Source organism: Mustela lutreola, chromosome 4, assembly GCF_030435805.1.
Source record: "Mustela lutreola isolate mMusLut2 chromosome 4, mMusLut2.pri, whole genome shotgun sequence".
Classification (NCBI taxonomy): Eukaryota; Metazoa; Chordata; class Mammalia; order Carnivora; family Mustelidae; genus Mustela; species Mustela lutreola.
In genome coordinates this window covers 50,114,898-50,132,062 of record NC_081293.1, presented here as the reverse complement: position 1 = coordinate 50,132,062, position 17,165 = coordinate 50,114,898, and the positions used below count along the sequence as shown (strand labels likewise).

At 40.6% G+C, this 17,165-nt stretch overlaps 1 protein-coding gene across 15 annotated transcripts in view; it reads right to left on the bottom strand.

Annotated features, from left to right (window-relative positions):
- KCNMA1 (potassium calcium-activated channel subfamily M alpha 1) overlaps positions 1–17,165 on the bottom strand; it is a 730,798-nt gene that overhangs the window by 24,906 nt on the left and 688,727 nt on the right. For all 15 annotated transcript variants that reach the window (XM_059169794.1, XM_059169795.1, XM_059169796.1 and 12 more), the window contains one exon: positions 14,758–14,888. In XM_059169794.1, coding sequence (XP_059025777.1) covers positions 14,758–14,888 — 131 coding nt within the window. The remainder of the gene's footprint in view (positions 1–14,757; positions 14,889–17,165) is intronic.

The following is a 17,165-nucleotide window of genomic DNA, read 5'->3' as shown; positions in this document are numbered from 1 at the left end:
GGAGTCAATCCCATTTACAATTGCATCCAAAACCATAAGATACCTAGGAATAAACCTAACCAAAGAGACACAGAATCTATACTCAGAAAACTATAAAGTACTCATGAAAGAAATTGAGGAAGACACAAAGAAATGGAAAAATGTTCCATGCTCCTGGATTGGAAGAATAAATATTGTGAAAATGTCTATGCTACCTAAAGCAATCTACACATTTAATGCAATTCCTATCAAAGTACCATCCATCTTTTTCAAAGAAATGGAACAAATAATTCTAAAATTTATATGGAACCAGAAAAGACCTCGAATAGCCAAAGGGATATTGAAAAAGAAAGCCAACGTTGGTGGCATCACAATTCCGGACTTCAAGCTCTATTACAAAGCTGTCATCATCAAGACAGCATGGTACTGGCACAAAAACAGACACATAGATCAATGGAACAGAATAGAGAGCCCAGAAATAGACCCTCAACTCTATGGTCAACTAATCTTCGACAAAGCAGGAAAGAATGTCCAATGGAAAAAAGACAGCCTTTTCAATAAATGGTGCTGGGAAAATTGGACAGCCACATGCAGAAAAATGAAATTGGACCATTTCCTTACACCACACACAAAAATAGACTCAAAATGGATGAAGGACCTCAATGTACGAAAGGAATCCATCAAAATCCTTGAGGAGAACACGGGCAGCAACCTCTTCGACCTCTGCCGCAGCAACATCTTCCTAGGAACAACGCAAAAGGCAAGGGAAGCAAGGGAAAAAATGAACTACTGGGATTTCATCAAGATCAAAAGCTTTTGCACAGCAAAGGAAACAGTTAACAAAATCAAAAGACAACTGACAGAATGGGAGAAGATATTTGCAAACGACATATCAGATAAAGGACTAGTGTCCAGAATCTATAAAGAACTTAGCAAACTCAACACCCAAAGAACAAATAATCCAATCAAGAAATGGGCAGAAGACATGAACAGACATTTCTGCAAAGAAGACATCCAGATGGCCAACAGACACATGAAAAAGTGCTCCATATCACTTGGCATCAGGGAAATACAAATCAAAACCACAATGAGATATCACCTCACACCAGTCAGAATGGCTAAAATCAACAAGTCAGGAAATGACAGATGCTGGCGAGGATGCGGAGAAAGGGGAACCCTCCTACACTGTTGGTGGGAATGCAAGCTGGTGCAGCCACTCTGGAAAACAGCATGGAGGTTCCTCAAAATGTTGAAAATAGAACTGCCCTATGACCCAGCAGTTGCACTATTGGGTATTTACCCTAAAGATACAAATGTAGTGATCCAAAGGGACACATGCACCCGAATGTTTATAGCAGCAATGTCCACAATAGCCAAACTATGGAAAGAACCTAGATGTCCATCAACAGATGAATGGATCAAGAAGATGTGGTATATATACACAATGGAATACTATGCAGCCATCAAAAGAAATGAAATCTTGCCATTTGCAACAACATGGATGGAACTAGAGCGTATCATGCTTAGCGAAATAAGTCAAGCAGAGAAAGACAACTATCATATGATCTCCCTGATATGAGGAAGTGGTGATGCAACATGGAGGCTTAAGTGGGTAGAAGAATAAATGAAACAAGATGGGATTGGGAGGGAGACAAACCATAAGTGACTCTTAATCTCACAAAACAAACTGAGGGTTGCCGGGGGGAGGGGGTTGGGGAGAAGGGGGTGGGATTATGGACATTGGGGAGGGTATGTGATTTGGTGAGTGCTGTGAAGTGTGTAAACCTGGTGATTCACAGACCTGGGGATAAAAATATATGTATATAAAAAATATATGTTTATAAAAAATAAAAAATAAAAAAAAAAAAAATGTTCAGGAACAAAAATCATCATCCTTCAAGATCATTTGAAACTTCTAGAAATTAAAAAAAATGAGCAAATTTTGTTTAAAAATACTGACGAAATATATTGAAATATATTGAAACATGGAATTTAAGAAATGATGGTATGTTTTATTACTAAATGCATATGTCAGAAATAATTCTTGAAAGAAAAAATGACAAAATTATTTGTTAATATGCTAATATTAATTTATTTTCAGAAGTCAGACACATGAGGTAGGAGAGAGGAGGATGGATATAAAGGAAGAATCAGAGCTAGATTTTTCTAGATAATAATGCTTAGAAAATATACTTTCAGACATATTTACAAAATGTAAATTGTAAATTGATTCAATTGCAAAGGTTCTCAGATTTATTCAAAAGCCAAAATGAAAATCAAACTCTGATATTTTCAGAGAGAAATAGGAAAAAGCAAAAGAAAACTGTATTTCAAGGGAAAAATTTTAAATGTTACATTAAGCAAGTTAGCTTTGTATTGATAGTTAAAACTTACAATAAAGATATAACCTACTTATGCACAGAATAATATAACTGAAATATAGAAGGTAAAACTAATTAACAATTAGAGTAAAATAAAAGTGGACTGAGGGTGATATGTAAAATATCACTGTGTTTCTAGCTTTCATAGCTCAAACAGACCAAACTATGAGAAAATTAAGGGTATAATAAAGGCAATTTAGTAGATTTGTGCTTAACTTTGCAATATTTTTAGATAGCTTCCAAACAGTAATTACAAAAAAGCGATCAACGGTTCGAAGTATAAAATCTCAATATATATAGTGAAATATAAGCTGCAGAGTCTACATTTAGAAAATTAAGATAACAGAAATAAAAGTAAATACCCCAACCTCTCCAAGTTCAAAAGAAAAGTATTCTAACATGTAACTATAGTTCAAGATGGAAATTAAAACTTAGAATATAGAGTATTTAACAATTAACTATTTGAAAATGGGATATAAGAATGTCATGGATTAAGGCCAAAGTTACAGAAACAAATTCAGAGCTTGAAATGATTTTATTATTAAGTGCAAAATAATTATAATAATGCTAAGCATTAAAAGAACTTTTATTGTCCTTTTTATCTTCAAAAAGCAGAAGGATGAAATAATAAAGTATCAATTAATGAAATCACAAGAGGATATTTATTAAATTGATAAATACAAAAAATCTTTGAAAAAATAAACAAGACTATGATAAATATAACTTAAGAAAATGAAATTAGAAATAAGAAAGAGAACATAGTGTCATATAGGTTTAAGAATTAATACTCCTGGGGCACCTGGGTAGCTCAGTGGGTTAAAGCCTCTGCCTTCAGCTCAGGTCATGATCTTGGGGTCCTGGGATTGAGCCCCACATTGGGCTCTCTGTTCAGCGGGGAGCCTGCTGCCCCCTCTTTCTCTGCCTGCCTCTCTGCCTGCTTGTGATCTCCATCTGTCAAATAAATAAATAAAATCTTTAAAAAAAAATTAAAAAATAGAATTAACACTCCTATCCTGGAAGCTCTCTTTAGTATCACAGCTCCTGGTCCTGTCTAAGAACAGTTACTATTGTTCAAGGGAAAGTAAAATAATGATCATCCACAGACAGAGGAGATTATTAGGAAAAAAATAAAAAGGAATACCATGGTCCTTAACATGTTAATTGGATGTTATAATGTCATATTTTTCCAGTAAAATTTTAAGTCTGACATATAGCTATTAATAGAGTCAACTGGACTTATTTATTTATTTAGAGAGTGTGTGTGAATCAGGGGAAGGGGTGGCAAAGGGGCGGAGAGAATCTACACAGGTTCCATGCGGGGCTCTATCTCAGGACCCTGAGATCATGACCTGAGCCAAAATCGAGAGTCGGGAGGCTTCCCTGAGTAAGCAACTCAGGCACCCCTCGACTGGACTTTCTACAAACTTGATACAACTGTGCTAAATTTCCTCTAGAAAGAGTTTATGAAATTGTCCTCCCAGGGATCATAATATTAAATATTTCATAAATTAACATTGTAGACAACAATGTAGACAACAGTAAAAATGAGAAGATCCATCAACCAGAATAGATTACTGAGAAAAATAGTTTAATAGTTCTATGTACAAACACAGGAGTTGGCAAATCTGCCCCTTGGGCTAAATCCAACCTGCCACCTGTTTTCTTAAAGTTTTATTGGGACCCTGACATACCCATTTGTTTACAAATGGGCTTTGGGGCTATAATGACAGAAGTCAAGTACTTTCAGTGGAGTCTGTATGGCTCTCAGAAACCTAAAATATTCACTACCTGGCCCTTTACAAAAAAAGTTTGCTGATCTGTTCTTTAATATGATAAAGAAAAAATGTTTTTTCAAGAAATGATTTAGGGGTAACTGGCGATCTGGAAAAAATTCTCTAACAATATGGTAATTATTAAATAAATCATGATATACTTATATTACTTACATTGTCCAGATACTAATATTATGTTTTCAAAGAATATTTAATGGTACAGTCAAAATTATATGATGTGATAGTAAAATATGCAAAAAGGCAAGATCCAAATAAACAACATGACATAAAATTCATGTTAAAAGGGTGGACCTCAACTGGTAACAGGTTTATTCATGTAAAAATAGTTGTACTTAGTACCCCAAAATTCTACTTGGTGACTAAGTCTTGGTGATAGAATACTGATTGAGTTTAATTTCTCCTATAATTTTACTTATTTCATCTATTTTGACTGTGAAAATATATTTACATTACATTTCTATAAAAGGAAATGAAATTTATGTGACTCAGTAGCAAAACACCATGAAAAAAATCCTCTTCAAAATGGGCAAAGAAACTGAATAGACATTTTGCCAAAGAAAACATACAAATAGCCAACAGGTACATGGAAAGGTGCCCAACTTCCCTAACCATCAGAGAAACACAAATCAAAACCACAATGAAATATCACCTCACCACTGCTAGGACGACTGTTGTCAAAAAGGCAAGAAATAATATATGTTGATGAGGATGAGGAGAAAAGGAAAATCCTGGGCGCTGAGGTTGTGAACGTAATTCGGTGCAGCCACTATGGAAAACAGTATGACTGTTTCTCAAAAAATTACAAATAGAACTACTAGATGATCCAGCAGTTCCCCTCGGATGCAGACTCGGTAGCTCAAAGATACAGCTGCAGTCCCACGTTTGCTGCACACTTTTTAAAATAGTCAAGACATCCAAACAGCCTAAGTGTCCATTGACAGATGAGTGGATAAAGGAAATGGTATAAGAGAATATTACCCAACCAGAAAAAGAGAGAAATCCTGCCATTTGCAACAATATGGATAAAACCTGAGGGCATTAAATTAAGTGAAATAAGTCCAAGAGAGAAATCTGAATATTGTATAATCTCACTTATACGTTGAAACTGGAAAAAAAAAAAAAGTGATCTCATAGAAACAAGAGAACAGATTGGTGGTTGCCCAGGGTTGGACATGGGGAGTAGGGGAAACAGGTGAAGATGGTCAAATGATACAAGTTTCCAATAAGATGAATTCCATTCAGAATAAAGAAAATGTGTACACACACACACACACAGGAATATTATGCAGCCATCAAAAGGAACAAAATCTTGCCATTTGCAATGGCATGGATAGAACCAGAGGGTATTATGCTAAGTGAAATAAGTCAATCAGAGAAAGACAATTCTCATACGATCTCACTGATATGAAGAATTTGAGAAATAAGACAGAGTATCATAGAGGAAGGGAGGGAAAAATGAAACAAGATGGAACCAGAGAGGGAGAAAAACCATAAGAGACTCTTAATCTCAGGAAACAACCTGAGGGTTGCTGGGGGGCAGGGGGCAGGACAGATTGGGTAGCTGGGTGGTGGACATTGGGGAGAGTATGTGCTATGGAGAGTGCTGTGAATTGTGTAAGACTGATGAATCACAGACCTGTACCCCTGAAGCAAATAATACATTATATGTTAATTTTAAAAAAGATGAATTCCAGTCACTGCATAAAATGATTAAGTTCTAGGTATGTAATGTATAGCAGGGTGACTGAAGTTAATAATACTGTATTGTATATTTAAAAACTGATAGGAGATAAGAGAGTAGGTTAGATTTTAGAGAGTAGAGTAGATTTTAAAAGAAAAGAGTAGATTTTAAAAGTACACATGCACACACACACACACACACACAAGTATACAGCAATGTGAGGTGATAAATGTGGAGGTGATAACCCTATTGTGGTAATCACTTCTCAATATATATGTATATCAAGGCATTACACTATATACCTTAAGTATACATAGTGTTATAAGTCCATTATATCTCAATAAAACTAGGCCAAAGAAAGGAAAAAAATGTTAGAAAAGAGTTAAAGGCGAAAAAGTTAAAGCCAAAAATAACCTGATAAAGATATAGCTGAACATTGAACTGACCTCAGGATACCTGACAGTTCTCTTGTTTGGCAGGCACTTCTAAAAGCATAAAAACTATAGAATAATTCACAAAAAAATATGCATTTACATTATTACATACAAATTAAAAGTTTATATACTTCAGAAATTACCGTAAACACAATTAAAAGGCCTCCTAAAGAAAATGATAATTAGTGCCCGCTAGAGCATGTGGAATGGGATTTAAACACCTGTGATGGCAGTAGGAATTAATAGGAGGTAACCCAACCGCCTGCACCAAGAGCTGGGAAAGTGTTCCTATTGGTTAAAAACCCAGTGAGTTTGCCTCAAGATAATAAATTGTTTCTTATTCAGAGATTAGGTACAAATAATGTTCATCACAGGGTTAATTATTGTTAAAACAAAATTAAAGTGAACTGTCTCACAATAGGTAGATAATGATTAAAGAGGTTCTGGAATATCTCTATAGAGTCTCAGGAAGCCCTATGGAGGCACTGCAAGTCATGATACCCAAAAATAGGACATGATTAAATGTTTTGGATAAAATACTAAGCATTACAAGAAAAGGTAGGGGGGAAACAAGATATAAAACGGGGTGATTCTTATTTATCCATTGGGGAGGAAATATACTAAAATATTAATCATGCTTATCTTTGGGTATTGGAACTATGGTTCACTTAAATGTTTTCTTTATATATTTCAGTGCTTTCAAAATATCCCCTACTGGACATGAATAACTCTTCTAATGAAAACAGTGATTTCTAAACAAAAAACACTGTTAAGTTCTGCTTTGCAATGATGAGTCAAGACAGTCAACATGAAAGGTTATTGTTTTGCCAAATTTCAAGGATTTGGCCTTAATGTGTTTCCCCTTCTGTGTTGAAATCAGTTACACTGTAACAACACAGACTTTTTTGATCAATCAGTTACTGATTTTTATTGAGCATCCACTAATCCCTAGGTCTTGGTTTGGCTTGAGATCGTATTCTATTCCACGAGTGTGTCATGCTCAAAATTTCCCATCAATTATTCAGGTATCATTTCAGGGTGGGTCACAGGGTTCCATGGGCGCCTTAATCGCCCTGAAACCACTCATAACACTGAACACAGATTTCAACCCTCCAGCCTGTATCCTAGATCTTCCTCCTTGATTCTCCCAAGCAGGCATGTAGGAGCAGCTCTGTGGGCAGCAATATCTGCTATGACAGAGAATGATGTCTGTCTGTCTGTCTGCAGAGCACTCCTGCTCCGATCTGGTTGCCTCAGTATTCAGCTGCAGAGAAGAACTTTGGATATTCCATGAGGGTGTGTTCTGACTGTGCATCAGGGTTTCTTTGGATCTGAGTAACTCAGTGCAAAAACAATGCTTTTCTTGAAAAGGGGATCTAGTTGGTCAAAATGGAAGGCACAGATTTCTTCATACGTTGACTGATCTGCAGCTAAGCAGCCAATCCAGAGCTTTCTGCATAGAAAGTGGCTGTTTCAGTACCACATGGCAAAAATAGATGCTAGTCCCTCAAATGCCAATTATTACAGACAATTCCCATGGAGAATGTGCTGGTTAGAACAAACTTCTATACAGCTCACCCGACCCAGAGGGTGTTATTCCTTTCTAGATTAACAGAAACACTAGAACTGAAGAAACACAAACTTCTGAAGGGCAGATTGTAATATAGAAGTGTGATCTTTCCCCTCCTGAGCTACCCATGTAGTCTGAGGAATGGGGGAGTCCCTCTTCCCACTACCAAGGTTGGGATTCTACCCCTAGTCAGGGAAGAGTTTCTTCCCAATAAGACAACACGGCACCTCTTGTAATGTGTACCGCCCTCAGAATTCAGCCAGTATGGTTTTCAATCCCTGATTTGCCATTCAACACCTAACCTAGGACAATAGGAATTTGCTCTGCCTCCGGTTCCTCATCCATGTGACAGGGACCCAGAAACCCCAGCACAAGCCAGTTTTCAGGATAGTGTTAAATGAGATACTTTGTGTGGGGCACCTGGGTGGCTCAGTGGGTTAAAGCCTCTGCCTTCTGCTCAGGTCATGATCTCAGAATCCTGGGATTGAGCCCCGCATCAGGTTTTCTGCTCTGTGGGGAGCCTGCTTCCATCTCTCTCTCTCTACCTGCTTCTCTGCCTGCTTGTGATCTCTGTCAAATAAATAAAATCTTTTTTTAAAAAAATGAGATATTTTGTGTGACTCTGAAGGCACGACAGATAATAAATGGTAGCTTAGAAAAGTTAACAACCAGCTAGCAAGGCAGCCCATTTGGAAAATGCCCTCTCCCTGTGTTTCTGTGTTGTCATCTCTCATATCAGAGAGCTGGGCCAGATCCCACGCATGGCCTGCTTGGCTGCTGAACTTTGATGTTTCTCAGATCCCTTATGCAGACGGAGTAACAGGCATGGAGGAAGCCGGGGAATGCTGGGCAGAGGACCTGACTGCACGGGAAATCTGAGCCCGCAGTGCCACCTAGCCTGCTCTGAGGACACCCCTCTGCGCCCGTGTTTCTAACACCCTGGTGCATCTCCCTCTTTATTTTTTTAAAGTATAATTACCAGAGCTTATGTTTCACAGTTAATGCTGTCAAGCCTTTTAAACTAATTGGTCTTTTATAGAAAATTTAACTGAAAATTAACACATCTTTTAATAACATTGCCTTAACTTTAATGGCACTTTGCCTTTCGTTTATAATTGCTCTAAAATTGTCATTTTCCATGCCATAGCTGCCATTTTTTTAGATTTGCTAGTTTTCATGTTGTAGATTTTTATTTTTAGTATTTTTCTTTCATGAGGGATAAGAACGATTTGTTGGGGGTTTTTTTGTTTTTGTGTTTTTCCCCCAATCCCGGGCCTGCCTGGACTGACGTGACAGGTGGTACCTTCTGGGTGCACCAGAGCACCCTTCCATTTGCCACATGGACACTAGTGCTAGCTCCTCAGCCTTGATGGCCCGTCCCTCCCGTCGTGAACAGAAAAAATGAGGTTCTTGAGTCTAAGGAAAAGGATCAGGGAGGAGTCTTGTTTATACAACATGGCACCCAATAGCTTGGTCTGATGGAGAACTTGGTCTGTTCCTTAACACCCTCCTGGGGTTCAGCCAAAACCCAAGTACAATTAAGAGAGCAAAGCATGTGGGCCCATCTTCCAGATGGCCACATTCTTCCGTCTTACCGACATAAGCTCAGTTATTTCTGGCAAACAGAGACCACCTCTGATATCAGAGAATACAGAAACATAAGACATATGTGTGTGTGAGTACATACACATATATATGTACATGCAAACATAAAATAAATCTACTTCTTTGTAGTTACATTTGATTTGAAGAAATACTTGTCTACTCTGTGAAAGAGTTTCATCTGCCTTTCTCCTTATCTGATTATCCCAACATGATAAGGCACTGTTAACATCATTCCTTTTAACAGTTGGACCCAACTAAGTCCCAGACTGTAGAAAAGACATGCACGGGCTGCTGGTGGATTGGGACTGGAACCTGTACGTCCGAATTCCTGGGCCAGTGCCACACTGTTTCTCCTGTAAGTCCTTGCCTTTTTTATACTAATTCATTAACCATGCAAATACCCACCCTGGGTATTGGTGAACTGGGCAAAGCAAAGACACGCCTGGCCCAAAATGCTCATACTGAAGTTTTTCTTGGACTCCTGGGTGATTCACTGTGGGGGGGATGTCCCCAAAATGGTGAGGGTTCAAAGAAAATGGACATCATGTACTCATCCTCCTGACTCCAAGGACAGGCACAGGGCCGGAAGCCCAAGGATGCTGTCTAACCACAGTCATTCAGGCTTACAAATTAGAAACCGGAGGCCTGTAAGTCCGGTTCAGTGGGAGGCACAGGCGGGGGCAGTGGGATGAGTGAAGCAGGCCTGGGAGAGTTGAGCAGGGAACAGTGTGGGCTGTAGTGAAAGGACACATAGCTCAGCTCTAATCAATTGGTGCTTTGTGGGTATCTGGAAATCTGCTTTGTGACTCCAATCAAAATAAGCTGGAAATCCATATTTAAGTGTAATCTTACGATTTTAAAGTATTGGCAACAAATTGCACTTAAAAGGGGAAAATTTCAGGAAATGCAAAATTTGTCTGCAACGTGCCATTTTGGGACTTCTATGAGAGACCATTCCTTAGAAACCAGATATCAGTCCAGGTCCTCATGCCAGTATATTGTGCTGTTTCTCTTCCTTTCTTCTCTCAAAATGAGTGCACGAGGATGGAGTGTGGGGCAGGAAAATAATTGGGGGTTACTTCAGGAGTCAACTCGTTGATGGGTTTGCCCTTCCAGCCAGCACACACAGGAAGCAGTGACCTCAGGAAGATCCTGGCGGTATCCAAACGAAGATGACTGAAGGGTTGAAACCTGACTTAGAACTTGACCGGGATGTGGTCTTTTGTTCTCAGAACACTCACAGTGTGGACGACAGCTCTGCTTGTCTGACTGCTCCTTGCTTGTCCTTCCCCTCAATCTACTGTGTTCCAAGCACGGCAGCCTTCAACGACTCCCTCTGAGCCCCAGATTTAGCTCAGTACCACTATTCAGCTTTGTCCCGATCTTTTGACCTTGGAATGCTCATCACCCTGGCCCCCAGGTGCTCTCTTCTGACCTTTCAGTGTCAGCTTCCAGGTTTTCAGTTGAGACAGCTTTACTCTGACCACTGCAACTACCCAGGTCTCCACACGCATTCAAATGATTTCATTCTTCAGAATAGTTTTGCCCATCTGATATTATTCATTTACTACTACCAATGGTAGCTATCATTCCTGATTTACATAATTATTGCCCACTAGAATCAAAGTTCCAACAATCCGAGGATAGGGTCTTCCTCTTTCTTCTCCATTGATAAATCCCCAGGATCTGAATAGTGCCTGGCATTTAGTTAAGTGTTCAGTAAAGGCAGTGATCAATAATAATAAATACAATATCCAGATAGTCGTGTGTGACACATGGCACTAATCACTTTACAGCCTTAACTCATTTAATTATCTCTACAATTCTATGAGGTAGGTGCTATTATTATCCCCATTTTAAAGATGATAACACTGAGGCACAGGGAGATGATGTTGGTGCTGTCAGTAAATGCCGGTGCTGGGATATGCATCCAGTCAGGCTAGTCTTGGTTCATGACTTTTCTTCTTTCCAGGTAGAGCTCAAATTGGGGCTGCGGGGTTGGGCAGGGTGGTGTCTGTCGCAGAGAAGTCTGAACACTTGAGCTCCGGTTCCAGCTCTAAATCCAGAGAGGCTTCCTTTCATCTTCTCCATGTGTGTGTAAGCAGCACGCTGGTACCACTCTGAAAAATACATGGCTTAGTCGTAAGCCTCTTCCTGGAGGGATATAGCCACAAGCATAATTACTCCCTCTGATCATGTGTTCCTGCCGTTGATGAGCCACGAGGCCATGTCTGCAACATCGCTGACTGCTCAGGGGCGCCTGTGACGAACCAAAATATTATTCTTTTAACCAATGAAGCAGTGAGCGGCAGGAGTTGAGTTATGGAGGACAACCTTCAGAGGATGTTTAGACACACGATTAAGTGGCGATTTGGGGGCTGGAGAAAGGAGATCATGGACATCTGAGGAGGTGTGCCTGTGCAGACGTTGCAGCGTTGCTTGTAAGCGGATGCCTGGGCTGGAAGCTTACCTCCGGCTCCTGCTGCTTGGAGGAGTCTCAGTTTATCAGTTTACAACCCTGCCAACATTTTCAGTTCCCTTCTAGTTACTGCCTTGGCTCTTGAGTGATCTTCTGGTTTTTCAGAAATTAGGGTTGGGGCGGAATGCAAAGAAACCACAGGTAACATTTCCATCAGGAGGCCGGGATTCAATGAGGTCTGCTGAACCAGACCCTGTCAAGATGTCACTGTGGAACTTGTTCCTCCCAGACAAGGAAAACCAGGCACGGACCCATTGGACGGGCGTTTTGACTAATGGTCACTGTCTGCGCATCAGTTAAACACATCTTGTTTCAGGTTGATTCGCATTATTGTCTGAAAGATCGGACACTATGGCTGAAGTGCCTTGCGCAGTTCTGGGCCCTCCATGAATGAAGCCGACAGTGACGGCAATGGCCGATACTAGATTCCTGATACTTTTCTCTCCCCGGCTGGAGTTCAGAAGGAATACTGTGGGCAGGCCCATTGAGTCCAGACCAGCCTTGGCCGCTCTCTCCCAGACACTCTCATTTGCATTTCAAAGATTAGAGATGGCTTTTTAAACATTTCAGACTAACCCACTTTGATTTCTCATCTGAGTTTCCAAGAACTGACTCCCCAGTGGTGCTATAGACAAGAGCACAATAACAGCCCAGATCAGAGGTGCCACCCCCACACCCCATGGCCGCCCACAGTGCCCCTTTGGTTGTGTAGGGGTGAAGTTCTTCGCTGCTTAAAATCCATTTTATGGGCTTATTGGTATGAGGGGCTGGCTACGTGGGTGTGGCCTGCACAGTCACCCATGGGCCATGCGCAGAAGGGCCCCTCACTTGGCTCTGCAGTCATCGTTTTGAAATTCTTAATAATGTATGCAAAAGTGGCTTTGCAGATTATATAGTTGCACGGACTATCCTGCATGTCTGATACATAGAAACATAAATAACTGTGTAAGTTTGGGTTTTATAAAATGTTAATAGAGCATTTTGAAGCTCTTGAAAAAAAAAAAAAAGCTACTGTATACAATTCAATCATCTTTTAGTGAGACCAGTCTTCTATAATCTCTCTCATTAGGAACAGGAGTAAAATGAAATTTCTAAAGAGACGAATTACAGAAATCCGTTTGAAACAAAAGATCAGTACAGACAACCTGGCACTGGCACTGTATGAGATCACCCTGTAGCTTTCATCATTCCTTCTGGCTTGCTTAAGGAGTTTGCCCAGACTGAGCCCAACATCACTAGCAGACAGAGAGGTTAGGCCCAGAACCACTGGGCCATCAGAAAGAAATCACAAGTCCTGGGAAACTGAGAGTGCCTTCTCTAGTGATCCTTTTTCTCTTCTTCTTGGCTTTGGAAAGCAAAGGTCTGGCATGACGCCTAGTCAGCCTTAATTCAGATGAATATTGTTTCATAATTATTTCTAGATCCATAATTCTAATTTTTAAAATAAGATATGCTTGCAGTTGGACCACATTCAGGAATATAGAATAACCTAAATTAGTCTTAAAAAGCTTTATGTTTTTTCTTTCCTCAAATAGAGGTTCTTCTGGGATTAGCTTTAATGAATAGAGAAGAATAATGCATAATTAGCATATCGGTTGTTTAACACATTCAGGAGAATAACCTTCTTAAGCACTTTAAGAAATGTATGTGTATAAAAACTCTCTGAGCTATGTTTATGGTTTTAATGTGTTCAATAAAACTCTTTTTCATGGATTCCTCAAAGGTCAGTTTTTATCCAGCTTATGTCTGTATTTTCATAAATTGTGAATTTGAGAATTCCAAAATAAAGAGGCTTTTCTCTATAATAAATCAAGACACTCAGTGGGAACACTTCACAATCCCCACTTATAACCCATTCTAGTGTCTGCTTTTGCCTTTTGCAGTTCAAGAGAGCTCCACAAACTGGAGCCTACTTTTTAACTGTTAGTTGTTTTTGGTCTCAAAAGTAAAAGAACAATGCCTTGATTATTTGGTGCATATCAAGTTATAAAAGAAGCCAGTGATGCTTTTGATCCCTCAGCCAGCCCACCCTCCTGTATTTGCTACTACGTCATTCGTTCCCTGCAGCAGGGAACTGGCCAGGCCTGACTCTCATGCATCGTCCTCTCCCAGGGCTTGCATCGCAATGACGGGCAATGACCTAGGAGTCACCCTTGACACTTCATCCTGTTCCATCCTCTGCCCATATTCAACCTATCCTCAAGCCCTGTCAATCTTCCTGACTAAAACCACTCGAGTACCCATCTCCTTCCAGCTCTGCCAGCTCTATCCTCATCCAAACTCTGACAGTCTCATATTCTGATTTCCTGCCGCCATCTTGCCTCCTGAGCCATCCTCCACACACCAGCCAAGACAATCCTCTTAAAACATAAACCTGATCACACCGGCTTGCCAGCTTAAAATCATCCTTCAGTGCCTCCTCATTGATCTTAAGAAAAAAGCCAAAGCCATGAAAATGGGTTTCTTGGTCTTACAGGTCCAAACCTGCCTAATCTTCTCCTCTCCCTCTCTCACTGTGGCCCAGCTACAAAGGCTTTCTTTGGCTTCCTTAAATTGTCAGCTTCTTTCACCACTAGGACTTTGCATCTGCTTTCCTTCTGTGTGTGTGTGTGTGGGGGTACTCTTCCCCACAAAATCTCCCTTCTTATCTTCCTCACACTTCCAAGAATTCATAATTAAACGTTTATCTCTACAATGGTCTGGCAAATGTTGTTATGCCCTTCTAGATCACCATCACTTTGTGTGGTCATGCTCTCCCCTGAAGCTCCAGCTCTAGTCCCAGGCCGTTGACATTGGAGGCTGGAGGTGATCCTCTCCCATATCACACCCACTCACCGCACTCATGAGCGAGTCCAGGACACTGACTGCAAATGCTGTCCCACATGCAAATGGCTGCGTGAGGTACAGTTCTGTGTCGGGGTCATCATCATCGTCTTGGTCCAAAAACTGAACGTTAGTATCATTCACTAGAAAAAGTATGAAATGAGAATTAGCTCAAAAGACCACACAAACACACACACACACTGAAGCCAGGGAAAGAGCAGGCTACTGATTTAACAACACTGAAGTCACTGGAAAGGAGAGAAAAGCATGGGAGAAGCTGTCAATGAATCTTGGGGTGGGAGCCGGTGGACTCAATGGACTGCTCTTATGTGATTGTTCAAGCTTCCCAGGCCTGGAGAGCCAGTGAGTTCAAGCAGCCTTGCTCCACGGCAGATCACCGGAGAACGGCTGAACAGTGCTGGTCAGTCCTTTGGTATAGTTTTAGAATCATGACCGAAAAACACCCAGAGGTGTTTTTCGGTCACCAGGTCCTTTGAGAGATGGATGTATTTCAAGGATGAGTAGCCATGAGTAGCCATGCTGGGATGCTAAGTTTAGCCACAGGAAAAGAAAGCAACTTATTGAGACCAAAGAGCAGAAGACTAGGAGCACAGCAAAGGCAAAAAGCAAGGAATTTGCCTGCAGGCAGGACCTACGGCCTGCCTGGGGTCGGCCCAGGGAGGGTCAGGTATCCCTAGCTCTGAATCCAGGCCCACGCCGACAGGCCCTGTTGGACAGAACAGTGACCCCAGCTGGGATGGATCCCTGGCTGTCTCTGGCTGCTTGCCGACAAGGACTTGCTGTGCATTCCGAGCTGCATGGGGATGCCCACGTTCTCCCTTTCCCCTTCTACACAGTTCAATCTTTTAGACACTGCAGCTCTAGGAGAAGCAGCATTTGATGCTGTAGTTCATTTCCATCTGAGGATTCCTCAAGGACTTCTCCGGCAGGCACGTGCAGACTGATTGGCTGTGTCACTAGATGTCTTTAACTTATTAAAAATTAAATGACAAATTAATTTCCATTCCCATCTTGGCTTCAGAAATTATCAGTTTTGCAGGGCAAGTAATAGGGAAGAAAGTGTGTGGTGGGGGAGGAGATGAGCACTTGTGATTTCTGGATAATTATGACACTTTTAGGAAAAGAATAAATGAGGTTTCCTTCTGATTCCTTTCTAAATGTATCAGTAGTGAATTCTCTTTCCTAGAGTTATTGTTTTAATTTTTTATTTCCTGAGCATAACTTTTTGGATGTTTGGTTGTTTTTTTTTTTTTTTTTTCAACCTTTGCTTGTTTATTGTATAAGGCAGAATAAATGATAATAGGATATCAGGCTAGGCATGGAATTAGTTTTAAATGACACCATCTTGTTTCCCTAGAGAAAAATTTTAATGGGGGAACATCTTTGCTCAGCAACACTTGAATTACAGGCTGGTGGGTAAAATTACAAAATGCAGGATCAGACAAGTAAGCTTTAAACCCAGCCTCTGTACTAACTCTGTACAAGCAATGCATTTTATTATCATTCTGGACCTTAGTTTCTTTCTCTGTAAAGTGGGAGAAATACTAGCAGCTCTCATGAGACTGTTGGGAGGCTCCTAGGAGATTGTACTTGGTGAGCCTGGCCCAGGACCTTGATAAGCATTAGCTTATCTCAAGATTGCCTTTCTCAGTAAATGCTCTGTCTACCCTACTATGTTTGGAAAATTCCCAGCTTCCCTCCGCCTCTCTCAGAAGCAAGTAAGGCCTTGCTCAGGCATTCTATAGAGTCAAATGGTAGCTTTTCCTCTTCTCCCTCCATTTGCCACTTTGTGAATCAGAAAATGTAAACTCTGGGCAATATGCAGAGGAGCATGGTTTTAATTACTTGGGATAGCCAAGGATGGTGTGTGTATTGACACTCTGAAAGAGGTAGCATCTGTACTCTCTTTTCAAGAGGACGTGGAAGGCTGGTAGTGTACTTGGAGGGGAAGTGGTCACTGGAAGGGAGAGGTGACTAGATTGTCAGCGAGCCAGGTGTCTCTGTCACTGGGATGCAGGAACCAGGATTCAATGAAACTCCTGGGCCTAGTCTGGGAGCGTCTCAGAGGGAAATCAGTGTTACCCAAAGCCTACTTCACAGAACAGTAATTATGTGGTGCTAACAGGTGATTTTTTAAACTCCCCTCCCCCCCGCAAATGTTTTATGGTCATAGATGACTGGAAACCAGGTTAAGTAGCTTTAAGCAAATGTCCTTCTTGTGGAACGTCTAGAAGCTTCTGGCCCACTATCATCAATTGAAACTCTCCAGGTGGATGAAGACTGGAATATACAACATAGTTTTTAAAAACCTGGCTTCCCTCTATGCTTTTTTGAAGGCATTTGACTGGTTTGGTGTGATGCAGACCACATCTCAGAACATGTAGGTAAATAGTAAATAT